The sequence below is a fragment of the Brienomyrus brachyistius genome, chromosome 12 (genome assembly GCF_023856365.1).
Source record: "Brienomyrus brachyistius isolate T26 chromosome 12, BBRACH_0.4, whole genome shotgun sequence".
Lineage (NCBI taxonomy): Eukaryota > Metazoa > Chordata > Actinopteri > Osteoglossiformes > Mormyridae > Brienomyrus > Brienomyrus brachyistius.
In genome coordinates this window covers 9,400,271-9,419,927 of record NC_064544.1, presented here as the reverse complement: position 1 = coordinate 9,419,927, position 19,657 = coordinate 9,400,271, and the positions used below count along the sequence as shown (strand labels likewise).

Here is a 19,657-nt window from a genome sequence, read left to right as displayed (position 1 = left end):
CATGGTCCGGAGCCCTTCTGGTGTATTTATTTTTTTTACTTTGGTTTGGTCTGTTTGTCCCCTTCTAAGAAAAGGAAGTTCCTGGTGGGTTCCTGGCCTCTCAGCATACCTTTGGGGGCACTCACTCTCTCTTGGTAATCGTCCTCTGGTGAATAGCTGCTTCTAATAGACACCTTGGTTCTCTATATCTCAGTATTTCCCAATCCGGTCCTCGAGGACCCACAGACAGTTTACTGGGAGCTGGGAGGGAGCAAAAATATGGCCCGACTGTGGGTCCCCGAAGACCGGATTGGGAAACACTGTTCTATGTTGTTGTCTCTCTCAAATCATTATTATCAGCTTCATTGTTATTTTCCCAATGACTCCTTGTTCTTTGGAATTTGCTCGCGGTGTTTGCAAAAGCAAATTTCACTGCCTGACGTCTACTAAAACCTCCCCGTGGCTGCAGTGGTAGGTCTGTGTCATCGCGATGTCAGCGGCTGTTCCCGCTTCTGTTTATCTCGTTGGCTTTGACTTGGGCCAGAGAGACGCCCAATTGCTGGAAACCCTTTCGGGTGTTTATGTCGTGGGTGAAGGACCGGTCCGATTGTGGAAAGGAAGAAAGGAGCAGGCAGAGCACTGGGTAGTCGTGCCGTTGTACCCCTGAGCAAAGTAGGGAAGAACCTAGTCTTGACTTGCAGTAAATGTGGGAATCGTAGGATGTGTGAGATAGTGATGGATAAGTGGTAGGGTGAGGTGGCGTTTAGGGCAGGTCTGGAAGTCGGGCTGTAGTTCTAGGCAGCTCCGAATCCCTGCTGAAGCTCCTTGAGGCTGATCTGCTTTGAGGAGCCTTGCAAGGGTTAACTCGGGGGGGGGGGATTTTTCCACTCGCTTAACGTATGGTGTACCCCCCTCAACCGCCCCTCCTTTACAGCTGACACTGAGCGAAGAACATTCCGTTTTTGCATCGCTCTTTAATGGTCGAGTTTTAGGGAAAAAAAATAAGCCCCACTATGTTTCACCCCCCTCCCCGCCTTGTACCTCCAAACACTCGTAAGAGCTTTGTAAGGGGGAAGAGGGAACAAAAAAAAGCACCAGGGTATGTGAGTTCACCTCCCAGCTGTTTTCCTTAGGTTCTCGTGTTAAAGACGCAGTCGCATCGTGCTGGGCGCTTCTCATTTGAAAAGCTGCGTCCAGCTGACACACGTATGTGAGCGAGTCACCGTGCACGGAGCGGTAAATCACACCGCTGTCTGTGCCGTTTATGCCCCAGACGCTTTATGCTTGTGTCCCTCCGGTGCTCGCCGAGCGCTTTCACCTTAAGTACTGAGTAGAGCAGCCCAGCAGAGCAGGATGTTCCCCTGGGGCAGGCGGGAGGACTGGGCACACACTTAGCAGGATTAGCCTTCCGAAGGTGTCGTAAGGCCACGTCACCCAGAACCAAGCCCGATTTCTTTTGTTTTTGGGGCATCTGTAGCAGTGCCGTGTGCAGCTAGGAACGTGCAGGGAAATCATGGCCGCTGAAGCCCCTGGGGTCAGCAAGCATCCTTGGTCAGTGACCTCCCCCCCCCCCCCTACCCCACCCTACCCCAAAACCGGCCAGCTGTGGAAAGAGTACTTCACTCCGCCCCTCTGAAATGGTGTTTTTATGCACATCTGGGCCGTGTTTGGATCAAGCCGCAGCCGTTCCATGCAGCGAGCAAAACGGCAGCAGGAAAGCCAGCCGTTACTGCGCCGCTGGTGCGTGATTCAGTCACACTGGGAGCACCTTGAATTGAAAAACCCAGAGCTGTAAATTAGCCCTGCAGACTTTGCAGGGCAGTGCTGAAAATCACTTCTCTTTGTGTCACTTTGACACATTTTTGAGATAGAACAGAGTAAGACCCTTTTCCTGATGGTGATCTAACTGTACCTGTGATGTTCTACACGCCAGTTCAACAAATACTGGAATTCAGGAAAACTGTGTGCTTTCCTCTAACATGCCTCTTTTTTCTCCTTGTGTTCTCTGCAGACTCACAGCAGTCAGGAAGTCCCAGTAACAATGAGCCAGGAAAGAACCCTCCAGGTGAGCCCCCATTCACACACACACACACACACACACACACACAGGGTATACCCTACTTGGTTAGCTTTATTAGCATGGTTTCCTCATTGACTCGTTTTACTTTAACTATTCCAAAGACTCCATCACCAAACAAATGTTTTTTCCACATACACATTAAATCGTCTTGGTAAGATTTTAGTTAGTCCCTTTCTCCATCTCCGCCAAAACTTTTATGATATGAAAGTAAGATATTTGTTTTAAATAAGTTAAGACTAATTTTAAAATCGTGGTATTTTAGCTTGTGGGAAAAAATGTGGGCCCCTCCAGGGTTTGCAGAGTTAAGAAAACATGTAGAAGCGTACACAAACACACCCAGGCGCACATACACACATGCAGCCAGAGGAGAGCACTCACACATGTTTGCGTTCCCGTCTTTTTTGGGACCTCTCATCGACCCTCGAACCGACAAATCTCAAAAATAGACGAGAGCTGAAAATTGATGACAAAACATGCTGGTGCTGAAGGTTTTCAAACAGATCAAATTGTCTAAAAGCTTCTTGCGGAACATCGCAACAACGTTTATTTAAGGAGTGGTATCTTCATTTCAGATTTTTTCCTGTGACAGATAGCACATAACTATGCACTCGTGCTACATGCTCACTCGCACACGCACACACACACACACACACACCCTGAGAAATCTGAGGAGCGGGAGTGTTTGTGCGTCATGCAGACGGCCGGAAAGGCCGCTCGTCCTGCAGAGCCGAGCCCTCTTTTGTGTCTCAGTTGTCATCAGATAGACTTGGCAGATGGTGCTCATTCTTGATTGTGTTGTTGAGTGTGCGATACACAACAGAGACCCAAATGTATTACTTTGGTAATGGGCGCATGTCTTTCTTAGCTAACCGTGAGCTCGCGGCTCCACTGGCTGTTTGTCAAGGATGCGTTGTGTTCTGCTGGGCAGGCTGTCGGGGGTGGGCTGACCACATTGAATATGCAGCCCACCTCTTTCCTCAGGCCATTTGGAGATGGTGCATAGATAATATCTCATGATGGACTGCTTTTGTTTTTGTTAAAATAAAGCACCCCCCCCCCCCCCAAGTGATTTGGCCAAAATCCAGACGTGCTCTCTCACGTCCGACATTTGCTGCTTTGCCCCACTCTGTTTCCCCATCCCTGGCCCTGTGTGGCACTGTGGATGATGGGCCAGATATGCGAATCGTAGGGAATCAAGTTGCTCCTGCCTTGTCGGGTCTGATTTCTACGGAACCACTAGCCCCCACGGAGCAAGGCGGGATACTCCTTTCCGCTCAAAGTGGGGGCCAAGTCAGTGCAAAACCACCCAGTGTGAAATGTCACAAGCAGATCAGGGATGTGGTGGACTGTAAAACCGGGTGAACAGTAGATGGGAAGGCGCGGTCATGTGAGGTGAGGGCATCCCCCAAACCTTAATGCAGGCTTGCATCATCTAGTCGTGGCATAGATGGTGGACTTGTGGGCAGGCCAGGAATTGTTGGTAGGATATGGATTGTAGGTAGGGTAAGCCGTCCCCTCTGTGGTAGCCGAGTGGACATATTGTGTGTTAGTAAAAGTAGGCATGGTACTCGGAGCTAGAAGGTGACCTTCAGTGGTGCTGGAAGTGGACCAGGCTTGAGGGACTGGGGAGTTAGACCTTGATGGGATTAGTCTTCAGCCTGCTGAATTGCAGATTTATCCAGAAGGGTCAAAATACAGCTAGTTTAGTGCTGCAGTTCTGGTTATAGATGAGCGATACCTAAAGTAGAGGACATCTGGAGACTTTTAGGAATAAGGAACATGTAACCTCTAGATTACTTGTGCTCACCTAAAACAAGCGAGACAATGATTCCCTGGTCTTGTTGCCCCTTGGTTGAAATGGTGACATGTTGTGAGTCGTTCAAATGCAACGGCAACAATGTAACTGTTAACATAGCAATGAGCGAAATTAATTGCCAGAAATCTTATTGCAGCCTGTTTGAAAATAGATGCTCCGAGAGTTTCATTGGGTCAAATTTCCATGGTAGTGAAATATACAGAAATACTTTTGTGTTTCTCCTGAAACAGACGCAGGTCTGTATTCCAGACTGCCTGTAGTTTTTCGGTCTCACTCTGCAGTATCAGGGAGGCATTGGACAGGACACTGTATGAGGACTGTGAAGAACTTCAATTCATTCTTAAGGGAGGGAGAACATAAAACTGGGTCCCAAGTGGTGCTCAGCCAGACGCACACGAGTTTTTGAACCTTTATCCCTGCAGATCAGACAAGGACTCTGTCGCACAAGGGCTACTATTAACTTCCCTGTCGGTCATGCAGCCCTGTCATTGCTACAAATGATTCGACGCCTCATTGCGCTCCTCCACTGAATAGTATTTTCTCCTTAGTGCCAGTGCTGGTGTGTTATGCATTAAGAATGAAAATAGTGGGAGAGTAATTAAGCCAGGGAACGCCCCTGCCAAGTGAAATATGACAGCAGGCCGGTGTGATTCAGAGGCTTGGAGAGGATCCCGGGCTCTTTGGCGCGCCAAAGGGCATTGTGGGTATGTGCTAGCCTCCCAGCTTGCCGTGGCGGCCCACCTCGTGGTCCTCTGGTCTTTGCTGAGGGAGAGACCACCCGCAGCAGCGAGCAGTCCGAGGGAGCTTTCTACAGCTAAGTTGCCCACAGGCATCCCGCGGTGGGACGGGCCAGCATTACAACCCAAGGAGATCTCTGCTGAGTGGGTGACCGTCCTTTTGAGGAACGGCATTTATACCGAGCATACTGCTCTGTTCTGTCACGCTTAGGATTTGAACTCTGAGCCTGGAGGGACTGATGTATCATCACTTCATCAAATCTTTAGAGTTTGAGTAGGAATTTTTTATTCAATCCTTATGCTACATGCAGTGTCCCATCTATACCCCATCTCTACCTTTATTCTCAGTGTATTATATGCTAATAGCGGTTTAGGGGTTTACCTCACCCTGGTATGGTAAGATCCCTCTAGCAAAGAGTAAAACAAAGAACATGCACCTGTGTTTGCAGCAGGCATTCCCAGCATGTAAGTGAGCAGTGAGAGTGGTATTTCATTGTGTCTTGGCTTTATGGTTTGTCCTCTTGGCAGCTGGTGATGCATGTGCTGAAATTCCATCTCTCCTTGGGAAACCGTGCAATCATCACCCTTAGTCATCGCAGTCTGTGCCTCCCGAATGAAGCGCTAAACTCAACGCAGCTTTTGGTTGCTATGTTCTTCATGCCATTTCCTCTTTGTTCATCTCCTGCAGGGTACCTGGAGGACAGTTTCATTAAGTCGGGCGTCTTCAGCGTTTCGGAGCTGGTGCGAGTTTCCAGAAGTAAGTGTGTCACCGTCACGTTTGAGACCTTGATGGGGGGAGGCTGAGGGCAGTGGGCGCCTTGGCTCAGTCACCCCTGTTAGCTTGGCTTGACCGGCCAACTCCTCATTCTGGGGGAGATCAAGGTTGGCTTGGCAGCATAGCCTCTGTCAACGAGAGTTTGGCTGTAACGCCTCGAGACTGTAATGCTCTACATGCCGGGGGCCAGTCACCTTCAAGCACCATTTCTCAAAGACAGAGGAAAAGTCCTGCAACTGGCCTTGATGTCTTCAGTGGAGGCATCCATCAGCCAATGGAGGAGTACTCTCCATCATGTGGTCAGAATTCGGAGCCTTCTGATAGTTTTTTGAGAACTCTTGTTTGCAGACTGCACTTTTGGTGCTTCCCGTGAGTATCAGCACAGCCAGCTGCTCCGCTTCACCTCGTTTTTTCTCACATTAGTTCTGTCCACCAAGCCTCAAAGAAGAAAAAACAACGTCTTGCAGGCCCCTTTCCCCTATAGCCCAGGCACTGTGCTGGGCCTTTCAAACTTGATGAGCAAGGTGTCATCTTCAGGATGTAAATACAACGGTTTTGAACCACTGTTTGTTTATATGTCCTCCCTCAACCCTCCCCCCACCCCCCCCCGCTCTCCCCAGCTCTTATAAATGCCCCTGGGGGCCAGTAATGGCAGAGGAATGTGCTCCAATTGTGGGTAGTGCCAGGCAGCTGGAGAACCTCAGACGGCTCACTCATCGGGTCCAAACCGCTGCCTCTCACGGGTCCTAATGACTTCAAGAGCTCTGGGAGCCAAACAAGTGCTTTAGAATAGTTGCCTGTATAGCAGGGCCTCCTGACTGCCATCCCCTCCTGAAACAGTATCCTGTGCCGAGAAGCCAGGGAAAGAAACGCCCTAGAGACCAGGAGCGGGGGGTCCAAGGGACTGGCGCTACATTATTAAGCAGAAACGAGAGCGTTTCAGCAGCTGTTAGGCACTCATGGAGAGATGTTCCTAGCTGTTTCTCTCAAACAAGTCAAGGCAACTAAGCACTTCCTGAACACGGTGTTTACCCCCTTCGCTCGCTTATACCTGTATTCTGCTTGACTTTTTTTTTTCTCAGCTTCACCGAATGCCTAGAGCTTTTCTTTATTATTGTTGGAGGGAAACGGGCACTAACGACGCCTCGGCTGGCCTCCGCATTTGTATAATGCGTAATATGATACGCAATAAAGGCTGAGATCATTATGAAAACGTGCATATCGCTCCATCTCCTTACCAGCAAAGGGCTATACTTTTCTTGGCAGTGACAGTTGAGATTGATGCCGCTTTGACAAAACAAAATCAAGGCTTTATCAGAAATGGCTTTGGTTTACGTTATCGTGTTACCGAATCTCACTTTGCCTGTTTGAGGTATATTATGAGTCGTGTGGATTTTTCTGTCAGACAAAAATAAATAATTAAAAGAGCATTGATTTAAAGTTAACGCTAAAACTAGCTAACCATAACAACACAAACTAGTCCACAGGAAATTACATAACTACTTCTGTGACTCTAGTTGAGCTATTTTTATCGCCATAATGGAGAATTACTCAGTGCATACTTGCACATTATTAAGTATTAAAGGAATGAACCAAAAGCTACGACTAGCTTTGTCCCTTGTTGCGTAACTTCATTCACCGTAAGTTCTTTTCACGAAATGTAGTCTGATTAGCACGGCGATACTGGAACCCAAAAAAGGAACTACTGCTCATTATCATGCGGATTATCCAAAGTCGCTGTGCGTGCCATCAGGAAGTGACCGCGCGTGTGGTGTCAGGCTGGCAGCGTCCCTCTTTGGCATATTCGGCAAGAGGAGCTTGGCTTGCTCCCACACACAGGCTGTATGCTTGCGTACACTGTGGCCTGTGGTTTTGGGTTCCAGCGATCCCTCATAAAAGCTGTCTTTATTTAGAGGAAGGTTTGCCTCCAAGCAAATTATGTTCAGAGTGACTGATTCTCATTAAATCTTTTTGTGTTGGTTTTTTGGCACCGGTGCCAATTTACACAAAAGTACTGGTTAAATCTTTAGTTTGCTCTCTAGGTTGGATCATCTGACTGTACTTAATAGTGAAAAAGTGAATCAGCTACTTATGTTTAGTAAGTGTTGCTAAACCCAGGTACTTAGTGGTTAGTGAGTGTTGGCTAAACCATCTGCTTAGCTTTTAGTGACTGTTGGCTAAAGCAAAGTATTTAGTGGTTAGCGATTGTTGGCTAAACCAGACATTAAGCATTTAACAAGTATTCGTTAAACCAGCTGCTTAGAGATTGTTGGTTATATCGTATAACTGGTGCTTAGTGAGCGTTGTCTAAACCATCTATTTAGATTTTTGGTTGGTTACCATTTGGTCGGATTTAACTTATAGAAAGTATTGGCTAAAGTCAGGAATTTAGCTTTTAGCAAGCATTTGCTAAACAAGTACCTAGTTTTTTTGTAAATCAGGCTTGTAGTGGCGAGGCATGTTTTGGTAAATCAGTTCCTTTTTGCTAAACCACATTTGCCCACCAGCACCATGTGTTAACGCCATACCCAATAAGAGCCTTTCTTTTCCCCATCTCTCGACAGCACCCATTACCCAGGGAGCTGCTGTGAACTTCTCCATCACAGATATGCCGAGTCAGCCATATTACCATGACTTGAATTCCAGTGTGGGGCTCCACAGGTCGTTGTCTTCCCCTCCTGGCAGGTCAGTCTTCAACCCAGCTCTACATATCCGATACTCTCTCATCATTCTTTTCTGTAACAGGACATGAACTGAACTTTCCACCTCTGCTGTAATGCATACGCTCCTCTACTTACGAATGAGACACGTTCTGAACGGCCGTTGGTAACTTGAAATGTTCGTAAGTCGTTTTTGAACATCATTTTTAAGGGTATACGCAAGTACAAAGAACTAGGATGCTGGGAGTACGCACGCTACCTACTGGTGCGGCGGGAGTAGCGGCTATACGTCGTACGAGGCGGAAATGGTGCGCAGAAAAAAAAACAATGTTGCGGACAGGAAACGGGAGCCCAAATGAACACAATTTGGGACTTACGGTCCTCTTCGTTCGTATGTCCGAAAGTTCGTAAGTTGAAAGTTCGTAAGTAGAAGAGCGTCTGTACTTTTGTGCGTAACTTCCCCAGCACTGCTGATATATAATGGAAAGTTTTTTTGATTAAAGTCATGTGTGTTTATATACTAGTTCGTCAGGCATGCTGAGTGTTTCTGAGCTGGCCGCAGCTTTGCCGTTAGGAACTCTCTTACATTATAGCTACTGTGACAAAGGGCAGTATCAAGCTTTTTTTTCACTCTGAGTGTCTTCTTTCCATAGCAAACGTCCCAAGACCATCGCCATTGAGGACAGCATGGAGACAAGCCCATCCGGAGACTTCTACTCGTCCCCCAACTCCCCGGCCAGCGTCAGCCGGCCCTGGCACGAGAGGGAGCAAGGTAAGGCCAGGCGTCAAGGGGGCGACCCCATCGAGTCCAGTCAGTATCCAGCCTTTGGAGGACAAACGCAATCTGAAGTCAGTCTGCAGCCCCCAACCCAGTGCACAAGAATGGGGCATTAGGCATGGTCCACGGTGCAGCGATTGTGTTTGTGAATGGCAGTGTCTAAGGAGCGACTGGAACAGCCTGCTTCGTGATTTGTAGACATCTGCAGGAGGAACATGACGGGAACAGTGTGTGTGTGTGTGTGTGTGGGACTGCCGGCTGTTGTACACCCACACACAGATCCCTTATCGTAATTCATTAAATAAGTGTCACCAGTTGTCTATTGTATTTTTTTTTACCTCCAATTCTTATGAAAGACATGCCCAAGCACATATGAGAAAAGAAGCTTCTATGAAGGCAGCGTGACCTGTTTTTGTAAACCCGGTGTCCAAGCTGTGCGCAGTGTCTCCGTTTAGCTGTGAAGATACTCCCAGTTTTCCACGCTTAGACACCGTGTTCAACAATGCTGACAAACCTGTATCGTGCCCTTTGTCCCAAACAGTTCTGAGCAGAAATGACGTGAATTCTTTCAAGTTTGTGACACGTCGGGTGTCACAGCACATCACTGCCCCTGTCACTCAGACCTTTCGCCCCTGCGGTTCTTCGGGCCAGAAAATCTACATGGCAGTTGGTGTTTCTGGATTGATCACATTTATTTTTACTCTCATAAATAAGATTGTAAGTGTGATAATTGCCTGACATGTTCTCACGAGCCTGAAGTTAAATGTATCTGTTTCTTGGTCCCGTTTAGCAACTTCATTTCAAGTTTTTTGGGTGTCAGTGAGTTAGTTTTTTTTTTTTTTTTTTTTAAATTCTGCAGAACCAGAGTACAGTGCAAACAGTTTCAAGCAAGCTATTGTCTGTAAGCCTGTAACCGTGGGACATGTAAATCAAGCCTGCACTTGTGAGAGCGCCTTATGAATGAGGAAGTCCTGCATTTTCATGTCGGGGCTTCTCTTGGGCCCTTTGGCGTTTTAGTGTCACCTTCTGCCTCGTTTCTTGCTGTGTGGCTGCGTGCTTCTCAGCAACACCCATGAGCGCCGGCCCAACCTCGGACACCCGGTTCGAGTGAGCCTTCGCTGCCGCGGTCGCAAGTCCCGCCTCTCCAGAACCACAAGTCACCAATCAGCAACTGCAGAATGGGACCCTGCTCATTTGGGTTCGTCCCGGTGATCCGTGGCGAGCCGCCGCATGCCGTTTGCGCCGGCGTCCTGCAAATGGCGCGGCACAGGCCGCAGTCTTGCATTCTGGGCGTTTCCTGCGATTATGGCAGCCGGATGAGGATCACAGACGGCCCCGGGCCCTCGGGGGCCCCCGGAGGAAGGGGGAACAGGTGTGCGAGACGGGCAGGTGCGGCGGTGGCTGTTTGAACTTGTCCTGGATGAGCAGGCTGTGCCGAAGTCGTCTGATGAACAGGTGGCCAGCCAGTTGGTAGGTCATGTGATGCGGATCCCAGGAGTGTCAGCAGTGACAGCCGGCTGCTGGGAATGAGGGCGGCGGTGGGGGGAGGGGTACCGGGGGCCACTCTGATGCGGAAGCCAGTGTAAGGCACGGCTCATTATCATATGCTGTTGTGCTTTGTAATCGAATGGCCGCCGGGACATTTCCGGGTCAGTCCTTGTCGTTGGGATGAACCGTAGCCCAAGCCTAACAACGGCATAGAACGTTCTAGAGGCGCTCTACCTCACCAGCTCCCCCCTCAATCCCTCCTTTATTTAATGAGCGCTCACGGTTTTTACATTTTTTTTTTTTTACTCTCTGCTTTGTGGGCTTGACATGCTGATGAAACCGATGAAGTAATGCAGGACTGGGTGCAGAGAGGAGAGGGAGGGGTTGTGGCCATGAGAAAGTCGTTGTGCTCCGAGAGAAAGTATTAGTGAGAAAATGGGGAAGATATTAAAGCCATATGAGGCAAAGGCAGGAAGCTGTCTGCTGGCCCCAAAGCTCGTTTTTATCCTGGGGGCGCAGCAAGGGATCGTACCACCCTTACACGCAGGGGGAGTGGCTTACCAGTTATCCCGAACCGGGAATGACAAAATAAAATTAGCTTAAATTACTTGTCATTTTTCTGCAGCCTTGCGTACCTCTCCCTCTGCTAAGAGGAGCTGCTGTCCCCCCCCCCCCCCCCCCCCCCCCTCCGGCCCTCCCCTTTTGGCACGGCCGTGGAGGTTTCACTCGGGAAATGGTGTGATAACAAACAGCTGTTTGCAATGAGGGGGATATCGCTTTTCCAGCTCACCGATTTGCAGAAATCTGCAGCCTTTCTCGAGCTGAGCCCATTGTGAAGCCGGAAAGTCAGGAGGTTCGACGGTGTAAAAGCGCACCTTGAAAAATGCTTTTCCAGGCACATTCTGAATAAGCAAGAGTTGTTGGCTATATTGTATATATATATAGATTCTGATTATTTTAAACTGGGAAGACTCAAATAAAATCCCAAATTGTTTCCTAAGAAGTTTTTAAATATCCTTCCCTGCATTGAAGCATGCAGACTGATGTTTTTCCGAAATAGCGAGTACGCTCAGCTTCATAAGAAAGTTCATTTTGTTGGGCCCTTAGTAATCCAATACTTAATGCAAGAAATGAAGATTTAAAGTCATTATGTGAGTGATGTTCTGTATATGTGCAGCATTCATGAATGGATTCGGGTCGTCCCTGTTTCTCCAGCTTTGTATCCATGTGGTCCTGCGCCGCTTCCACCCAAACAAAATGTACAAAACATCTCCAGGCTTTCTATCCCCTTTGTGCTTTTCTCATGGGTGGAAACTATTTACATTTCCTCCGTCAGGGTGAGCCTCTGCTCATTTAGCGCAGGAAGATCTATGATCATCACGAGATGCTTCAGTAAGATGGTTTTGAAGAGGCTTTCTGTATGATGGCTGTAATTATGGGATAGGAGACTCGACATCTGAGAGCATTTACTCACACAAAGCCAGCGGAAGATGGCTGCTGTCTCCTGGTGGAGTACTACCCCACTTAGGCCATTAGCTACCTTGTCAGTATGTATTTATTTTGTGCTGTTTTTTGCCTTTGCATGTTCTGGGTTTGGGTTGGATGAGACGCTGACCAGGACAGATCTCTTGCTTCGGGCCACTCCATCGTGCTTCTGCTTGTGGTTCCATTTGGATCCTCTTAGCAGCCCTTAGCAGCCTGCATTGTGCCAGTGCCTCTCTACAGGCTCCATGACCTTTTTGAGAAAGTTCTGCCAGTCTTCGGCTTCCCCAGGAGGCATCGTGCGGCTCCCCGGCCTCTTTTCCATGACTTTGGTGTGGCTTCTGCATTGGCACCCATTTTCGGTCTTAGGCCGGTGTGGTGCTTACTGCAGTACGGTTATCCTGCAGTCCGTTACAGGCACGGGTCACATGACTTCCTGTAGGACCAGTCCCACAGTATAATGCCATTAGCTTAGCTATACATGGTACATATGCCATTAGCTTAGCTATACGTGGTACATATGCCATTAGCTTAGCTATACGTGGTACATATGCCATTACTTTAGCTATATGTGGTACATATGCCATTAGCTTAGCTATACATGGTACATATGCCATTACTTTAGCTATACATGGTACATATGCCATTACTTTAGCTATACGTGGTACATATGCCATTAGCTTAGCTATACATGGTACATATGCCATTAGTTTAGCTATACATGGTACATATGTCTTTAGCTTAACTATCCATGGCAGAGAGAAGTATCCTAACTGTGTCTTCTTCAAAGGACGGAAGACAAAGAGAATGGGTTCTCTTGGAGTGTTCAGGCAGTTTGGGCTGCTGGGATTTGACTATATTGCGTTCAATAAGAGCTACAACTGCAGCTCAGGTACAGCCTGTTGAAGATTCAGGGCACCTCACTGTAAACCAGGTGTTCAGCCTGGCTGAATGGTGAATTCACAGACCTACAAAGAAGCACATTCACTCACTCATCCTTTTATATCAGGGTTTAATAAAATTGCCATTTTCCCCCGATTACCTGGAATGTTTCTGCAGCCTCCATAAGACATGGTGGACCTTGGCAGTTCCCCGACCGAGACTCATGGCAGACGCCCTGTGCTTGTCTTCCCCAGCAGACATGGCCTCCCCCACCATGAAAAAGCCAGAAAAGCCATTGTTTAGCCCCACCTCCCCGCAGGATTCCTCCCCAAGACTGAGCACTTTTCCACCGCATCACCACCCAGGGCTAACGGGGGTGGGACACAGTGGTAAGAGACTTCGCTTATGGGAGACATTCATGGGTGTGAGGATTAGCGCATGTGTGAAATGCATGATTATGCCCCGCCCCGCCCCCCCCCCGCAGTTTCAGTTTGTTTCCACCCAATCAGGGATCAGTGTTGTCTGGTCCTCCCAGCTGGCGTCCTCACAAATACTGATGCCAGAAGTGATGTCAGGTGTGTGCTGTGACAGCAGCGGCTGTCATTCCTGCTTCTGCTGTTGACGTTGTTGTTCTTACACTGTACATCCCCCCCCCCCATTTTTTTCTGGTACAGTGATTTCAACCAGGAGCCCCCCACCGCATTCACCACTGCAATTCTCTGCTCCAGCAATCCTTCCCCCTGCCCCATCAACATACTTCTCCCACCCCACCATCCGCTACCCACCGCATCTCAACCCCCCTGATGCTCTGAAGACCTACGTTCCTCCGTATGATTCATCCAGCCCCCAGAGCGGCCAGGTGAGTGTCAGGCCGCAGCTATTCGAACCTGTCATCTAGGCTACTACTGGACACCTACTGCTAAGTTTAAGTAGCTGGTTTCCTGTTTTGGTGCATTTTCACCCAGTTAGACTGCTTTATATTCAACTTTAATGTCATTGTGCTAAGTATAAGTATAGAGCCAGTGAAATTCAGCCAGCACCTAACCAGATGCGAATATGTTATATACAGATGCAATTAATTATAAATATAAGTTATGCTCGTGCAACTTTATACTTGAGATAGTCCAGAATATAAGGTGCAGGCAGGAAGTACAGAGTGAATGATTGTGATAAAGGTCATTCTCAGAAAATAAGCTAATATGCGCCCTGCACTCCGACTGCCAAACTCTAAATGGCATTAAACATTCCCATATCAGGTCATCTGTAGGGGTTTATGGGCCGGTCATCATGTTTGCTGAAAGCGACAGGAATCTATTGACAGTATGACGAAACGTAGCGCCAGGACTAAGCTCTTATTGGGAGAAAGGCATTGCAGTGTGAAGCAAAACCGTGCCTAAGGTTAAGGCGACTGGCTTTCGTCATTAGTCGCAGTGAACAGTGCAGTGGTGTTGGCTTGGCGTAGAAACTGGAGTCAAGGTGCATGAGGTGCTGTAAGATACATTTAAATGAAGGAGTAGAGCAAAGGGCTTTTTTAGTCACCAAACTCAAGACCATGTACCAGGTGCAGGGTTCCTGAATATTCTCTGCGTCTACTGCAGATTCAGAACGATGCAGCTAAGGGAGCCATGTGGATAGGCCGCTCAGCTTTCTGTGTGCCGTCCGATTGGCTACTGGGCTGTAAATGTGCCGTCTGATTGGCTGCTGGGTAATGCTGGTTGATCGGTGGCTCATCTGCTAGCCAGCAGGCTGATTGGCCTGCAGTGTTGAAGGGGACGTAGAGGCCTGCTGGTGTCGCAGTGCTCATGCTCCCGTCACAAAAACTACTGACTCGGCTGCCGTGCCAGGCCGGCGGGATAATTCAGAATAAGAGATTCACCGTAATGCCATTAAGCGCCAGAGGACATGCTGGACATTGTCATTTGCAAAAGTGTTTCAGTTCCTAAGTTTCCTCTGTATACAAAATAAATGAACTGCTTCAGCCAGCTGCATCGCAGGTGGGGATTTCAATGTTGGCTTTTGTCCAGTGTGTCATCAAACATTGAACAAAAATCTGCGGAATTCCTAAGTTTTTTTGAAGCATTTGTTCATTTCTTTTTAATATGCAGTTTAATTATAATCATAAATGCATCAATTTAATCGAAGTATAAATATTGCTCTTTAAAGTTAGGTAATGTTACATGTTTGGATTCACTGGGTCAACTTTCAGTTGTAACTGACTTGCCAGGTCGCGTGAGACAGACCATACTAATGTATAATATCTCTGCTGCCTGCATTGAAATGATGCATTTTGGCGGGAAGCTTTGAAGTCCTGGCAGTAATGAAATAGTTAGCCTGTGGAGCTTTCCTTGAAACAGGTTGCCGTTAAGCTGCAGTTGTTTAGATATACCCATGAGTACATAATTGACCTCGTGCAAACTAGCAAACCAAAGTCGTTAGTGGTTTCTTCCGTCACCGCACTCATTTGCATTTAGGTCTGGGCTTAACTGAAACGTGATATGTAATGTGAATATGCTGCTGTCTAACCGTGTTTGTTACGCTGGAGGACGGCCCATGCAGGCAGGGTAAATCGCGGGCTGTAGTGATCACCAATATCCAAGACACAACAAACAGCGACTAAGAAAGAAGCCGTTAGCATGTCCATATGTGAGCAATCTGAACTGCATGAGAGCGATTATGATAAACCAGCATGTCAGTAGGCTTTCACTGAAAATTAAAGTACACAGGAAATCGTGCATCATTTCACAATTATTTTGCATTCATGCCCTACCTGTCCTGGGAGAACGGCGTTTCTGCTGCCTTGACAAAAGTTCATTTTTAAACTCTGTTCACATTCACCTTTTTCCTTCCTCTGTCCTGCGTCTCGTCTAGCTAATCTGGATTCATCGGCCCTTGCCTAAGGCGAGATGTAAATTAGTGTCTGACCCGTCTCAGTTAGTACTTTAAGGCGTTGTTAAAAAATACAGAATGCTTCCCTAGGATAAATCAAAACAACTTCGGTGACGCAGCGCTCGGTTTTTAATAATTCTGGAAAGGCATTAAGTGTAAGTCTAATTTAGTTAAACATTGTTGAAGATATGATTTCATTCATGGCTTACCCACCTTTCCAGTGTTTTGGCAAGCAGCCATGCAGATATAAATCTAAGATGTGATATGAAGGTAAGCTGTAAAGGAAATACTTGGGTGGATTTAAGCCATTTCCTTCTCGCACCAAAAATCAGAGTCGTTTAACGTGTAATGTGTTCATTTTGAAACGTATAATCCTGTAAGATTCTTTCTTTTTAGTGGGATTAAGGGAATGTTTAACATGACATTCAAAAAATTATCACCAGATAAGACGTACTTCTCCCGATAATGCAAGAAGCAGTGCTTTTGCGTCGTAAAAGATTACATACGTTTCCCGCGTGCGTAAATCCTGCCGTGACCGGGCCCATAACATCCTCGGACGTTAAGGGTGAACTGCCGTTTCTGATAGAGGGCGGAGAAACGCAGATGCATATTTTATTTCTTGTTTTATCGCTAGCTCTGTAAACACGGGGACGACGGAGGAGAAATCCGGCCTGGGAATGCGGGTCAGAGGAGCGTACGGAGTTGCGTGCGGGATTTCCGACTGCGGTTGGGAGAGGTTTGGCCAGTGGCACTCTGGGTATAATCTTGTGGACTGGTGCCAGAGCATTTTTCTGCCTGCTTTGCCACAGATCACATTACAGTCTAATTAAGCATTCTCTCCTCACTAAGGAACCCCATGGACACCATTCTTTTTCATAAAGTCCTATTTGTGGTTGAGGCCCCGGGCCCCGTAAAGACAATTCTCCTGGTTGCTCTCTGCGACTCCTCCCTGGAGTCACTCCCACCACTATTTACCTAAACCACTGAATGGAAGGAGCTGTTAATTTAATGCCACAGCTGCACCTTCTGGGGAGCAAAGAGCGAACGGCCCTTGCTGATGACAGCTGGGAGAATTCTTAAGTAGCAAGTTTGAATCCAAGAATCCTGTACATGCTAGCCGGACGTGTCCCTCACCATCCTGTAATCTTGTGCCGGCCGTACGTGTCGCTCATCATCCGGGAATCCTGCTCGTGCCGGCCAGACGCGTCCCTCACCATCCGGGAATCTTGTGCCGGCCGTACGTGTCGCTCATCATCCGGGAATCCTGCTCGTGCCGGCCAGACGCGTCCCTCACCATCCGGGAATCCCACTTGTGTCAAACGTGCCCCTCACCGTCTCCTTGTGTCCTGCAGCCCAACAGCAGCGGGCAGGGTGTGGGGAAGCTCCCTGGCCATTTCACCCCAGTGTTGGCACCCTCCCCGCACCATGGCGCAGTGCGACCCGTCTCCCTCTCCATGCCTGACACCAAGCCCATTACCACCTCCACGGAAGGTGAGAGCCGCCTCCACTGGACGGCATGGGGTTGGGGAGGGGGGGTGCTACGTCCACACACACGCACACACTCACAATGGTGTCATTTTGCTTTTGTTCCTCAGCTCCACCCCTCCTCTCCATTCGCCTCCCGGACGGTAATTTAGGCCTTAGGTTTGTCACTCGATTATGCAGGAAATGCTGTAATTCCCTGGAAATTAGCTCGCCATTTAGGGCCCAGATGTACGGCTGCCGTGTCTTTTACGAGGCCTTGGCACGGTGGCAAAGGCCAGCCGTCTCCCGAAGTCTTCCGCACATTTTAAACGGTACCTCTGCAGCACCGTAATTAGTGTGCAGAGGGCGGCCCTTAAAGTCCCTAAATATGAAACCGTTGGGGCCTGTTTTATACTGGTGGTGGGGAGAGCGGGGCTGCTGCCACGTTGCAAGCGCAGCGGAGTTCATGGGGAAATGCACTTAATTGCACCCGAATTAATTTGGTCCCTTTCCCTGGTTTCATCCGCATGATCCAACGTAAAGAAATAACTGAAGCCTTTTTCTGCTATAATTACGAGCCGTTAAATGCTGGTTCTGCAGAGCTTCAAACAGCATTTTCCTGCGCAGATTGACCCAGGACACGAGCAGCGTGATCTTCAAATATGTGCTCTGTTTATAAACTGTCAAACAAATTTCCATTAGGGAATCAGACTCAGATCCTCAGACATAATTAAGGATTTCCGGGCTTTATATAGAAAAATATTCAAATAGCACAGTTAAGTCTTTACTTATTCAGAAGAGAACACTCCGCGTGTTGGAAAGTCATGTTTTGCTGCTTTGTTGAAAGGCTCCTTGAGGGTAGCAGCCTGGTGACATCACAGCTTTCACAGGAAACGGGATGAGTGTTCATTACGTGTCACTAGTGTTGACTCCTTTTAAATCCAGTTAACCAGCGGAACTGCCATTATTATGGCGCCTTAAGGTTGTTGGCCTGTGAACCCAGCCCAGCCCGCCTGCCTTAGATTTTGAGGGCTGGGGGGCCTCTTCAGCCCATGGGCTGCAGTTCTTAATGAATCGCTAACCCCCCCCCACCCCTAGGGACTCTCCAACACAAACCTGTCTGGAAGCTGAGGTGGGCGGAGTCTGAGGCGTTGGGAGGGGTTTTCAGAGACCGCATAAAAACTGTGCCCCCGTCTCTCTGTTTACTTATCCAGCCTACTCCGCCCCGGGCACCCCCACCGCCAACCGATTTGTGGGCCTGAGCTCCAGAGACCCGGCCTTCCTCCACCAGCAGCAGGTGAGCCCCCCCCCCACAACCTCAGTTCCAGGCTGGACTGTCGCCTGACCCAGCCCTCCCTGCCCCCCCCCCCCCCCCCCCCACGCCTTACAGGGCTGTGGTGTGAGTATGGCATGCCCTGGCCCCTGGGTGGCATAGCAGATGCTAACCAGGCGTTGCTTTCGGGGGTGACTGTGTGCGACAGGGGTACGAAAGATGCCCCCCGACAGGGCGACGTCACTCAGACACTCAGAAGCCCATTACAGACCCGTCTCTCTGTTGTGTTTTAGTTTCTTTAAAAGACAAACTTCGCCGCTCGGTTGTTTCCTCCATTGTAATTGTTGTGATTTAGTTTTCACGGGGTGATGAGTGGGCCTGTGTGCCGTGTGAGCCGCCGTTCCCGTGATCGGGGTCCGTCCCGCCACACGTGTGTGTTGAGCCAGAAGCCATTATGGCGGCGGTCACATGAACCCCCCCCCTCGTGTTTGTTAACAATGGATGGCAAACGGTCTATTCTGGAGTTAGCAGAGTGTGCGTTTATACAGGCTGGTGTCGCTGTAACATGCAGACAGGAAGGCCAGTGTATCAGAAATAAGACAACATGACGTTAATTAGGGTTCGGAACAGTTTAGCGAGATACGCCTTTGTAGACGATCCCTTGGTGGAATTACAGCCCGCCTGTGATGCAGGAGATGGTGTGGTGGCGCGTTGTGTATTTCTATAACTTATAATATTCCCTTCATCAGCTCCTCCAGTGTCCCCAGACACTTATGGACAGGTATTCGTTTCCTTGTCCTTTTCCTATCTATAATGCATGTCTAGCGTCAATACACATATTGTTATCTCCTAAAAATAATTGTAATCTTTTTTATTTGACTCGTCTCCTCAGTTAACCTGTGGTAGCCCTGATTTTCCGCCTTTTCATCTATATATAATCTATTTTAATGAAGTTATTTTTATTACACTACTCATTAGTGTTACCAGCATTTAAGTTAATCCACATTTTCCCTTTTTTTTTTATATGAAAGCTGCACTAGTTCACTGTTTACTCTGCGCTTCCTGCCAAAATGCAGGTCGCTCTTAAGATGCCTTTAAATCACGTGTCACTTTCCACCGCAAAGTGCAACTCATTTTCCCGGCAGATGAAGATAGTGCCAGAAAAAAGGTGTGCGTTTGTCTGGATTCGACTTGTATTATATTGTGAGCACCAAGTGTTATTTTGATATTGCGGGGACCATTTTTCAGGTCCCCACAAAGGTCTGTGAATGCAATCAAAAAACTAAAAATGCCAGAAGTCTTGTATTTAGTTTGGTTTCTTATGGTTAAGGTTAAGTCTGGGTAGGGGTTACGGTTG

The 19,657-nt window shown here is 48.2% G+C and overlaps 1 protein-coding gene across 11 annotated transcripts in view; it reads left to right on the top strand.

Annotated features, from left to right (window-relative positions):
* LOC125704540 (nuclear factor 1 B-type) overlaps nucleotides 1-19,657 on the top strand; it is an 84,849-nt gene that overhangs the window by 46,061 nt on the left and 19,131 nt on the right. For 7 of the 11 annotated variants that reach the window (XM_048970206.1, XM_048970212.1, XM_048970204.1 and 4 more), the window contains exons 3-10: nucleotides 1,991-2,044; nucleotides 5,301-5,369; nucleotides 7,952-8,072; nucleotides 8,701-8,819; nucleotides 12,932-13,066; nucleotides 13,352-13,536; nucleotides 16,916-17,054; nucleotides 18,242-18,324. In XM_048970206.1, coding sequence (XP_048826163.1) covers nucleotides 1,991-2,044; nucleotides 5,301-5,369; nucleotides 7,952-8,072; nucleotides 8,701-8,819; nucleotides 12,932-13,066; nucleotides 13,352-13,536; nucleotides 16,916-17,054; nucleotides 18,242-18,324 — 905 coding nt within the window. The remainder of the gene's footprint in view (nucleotides 1-1,990; nucleotides 2,045-5,300; nucleotides 5,370-7,951; nucleotides 8,073-8,700; nucleotides 8,820-12,931; nucleotides 13,067-13,351; nucleotides 13,537-16,915; nucleotides 17,055-18,241; nucleotides 18,325-19,657) is intronic. The other 4 variants (XM_048970213.1, XM_048970207.1, XM_048970205.1 and 1 more) reach the window with 1 other exon arrangement.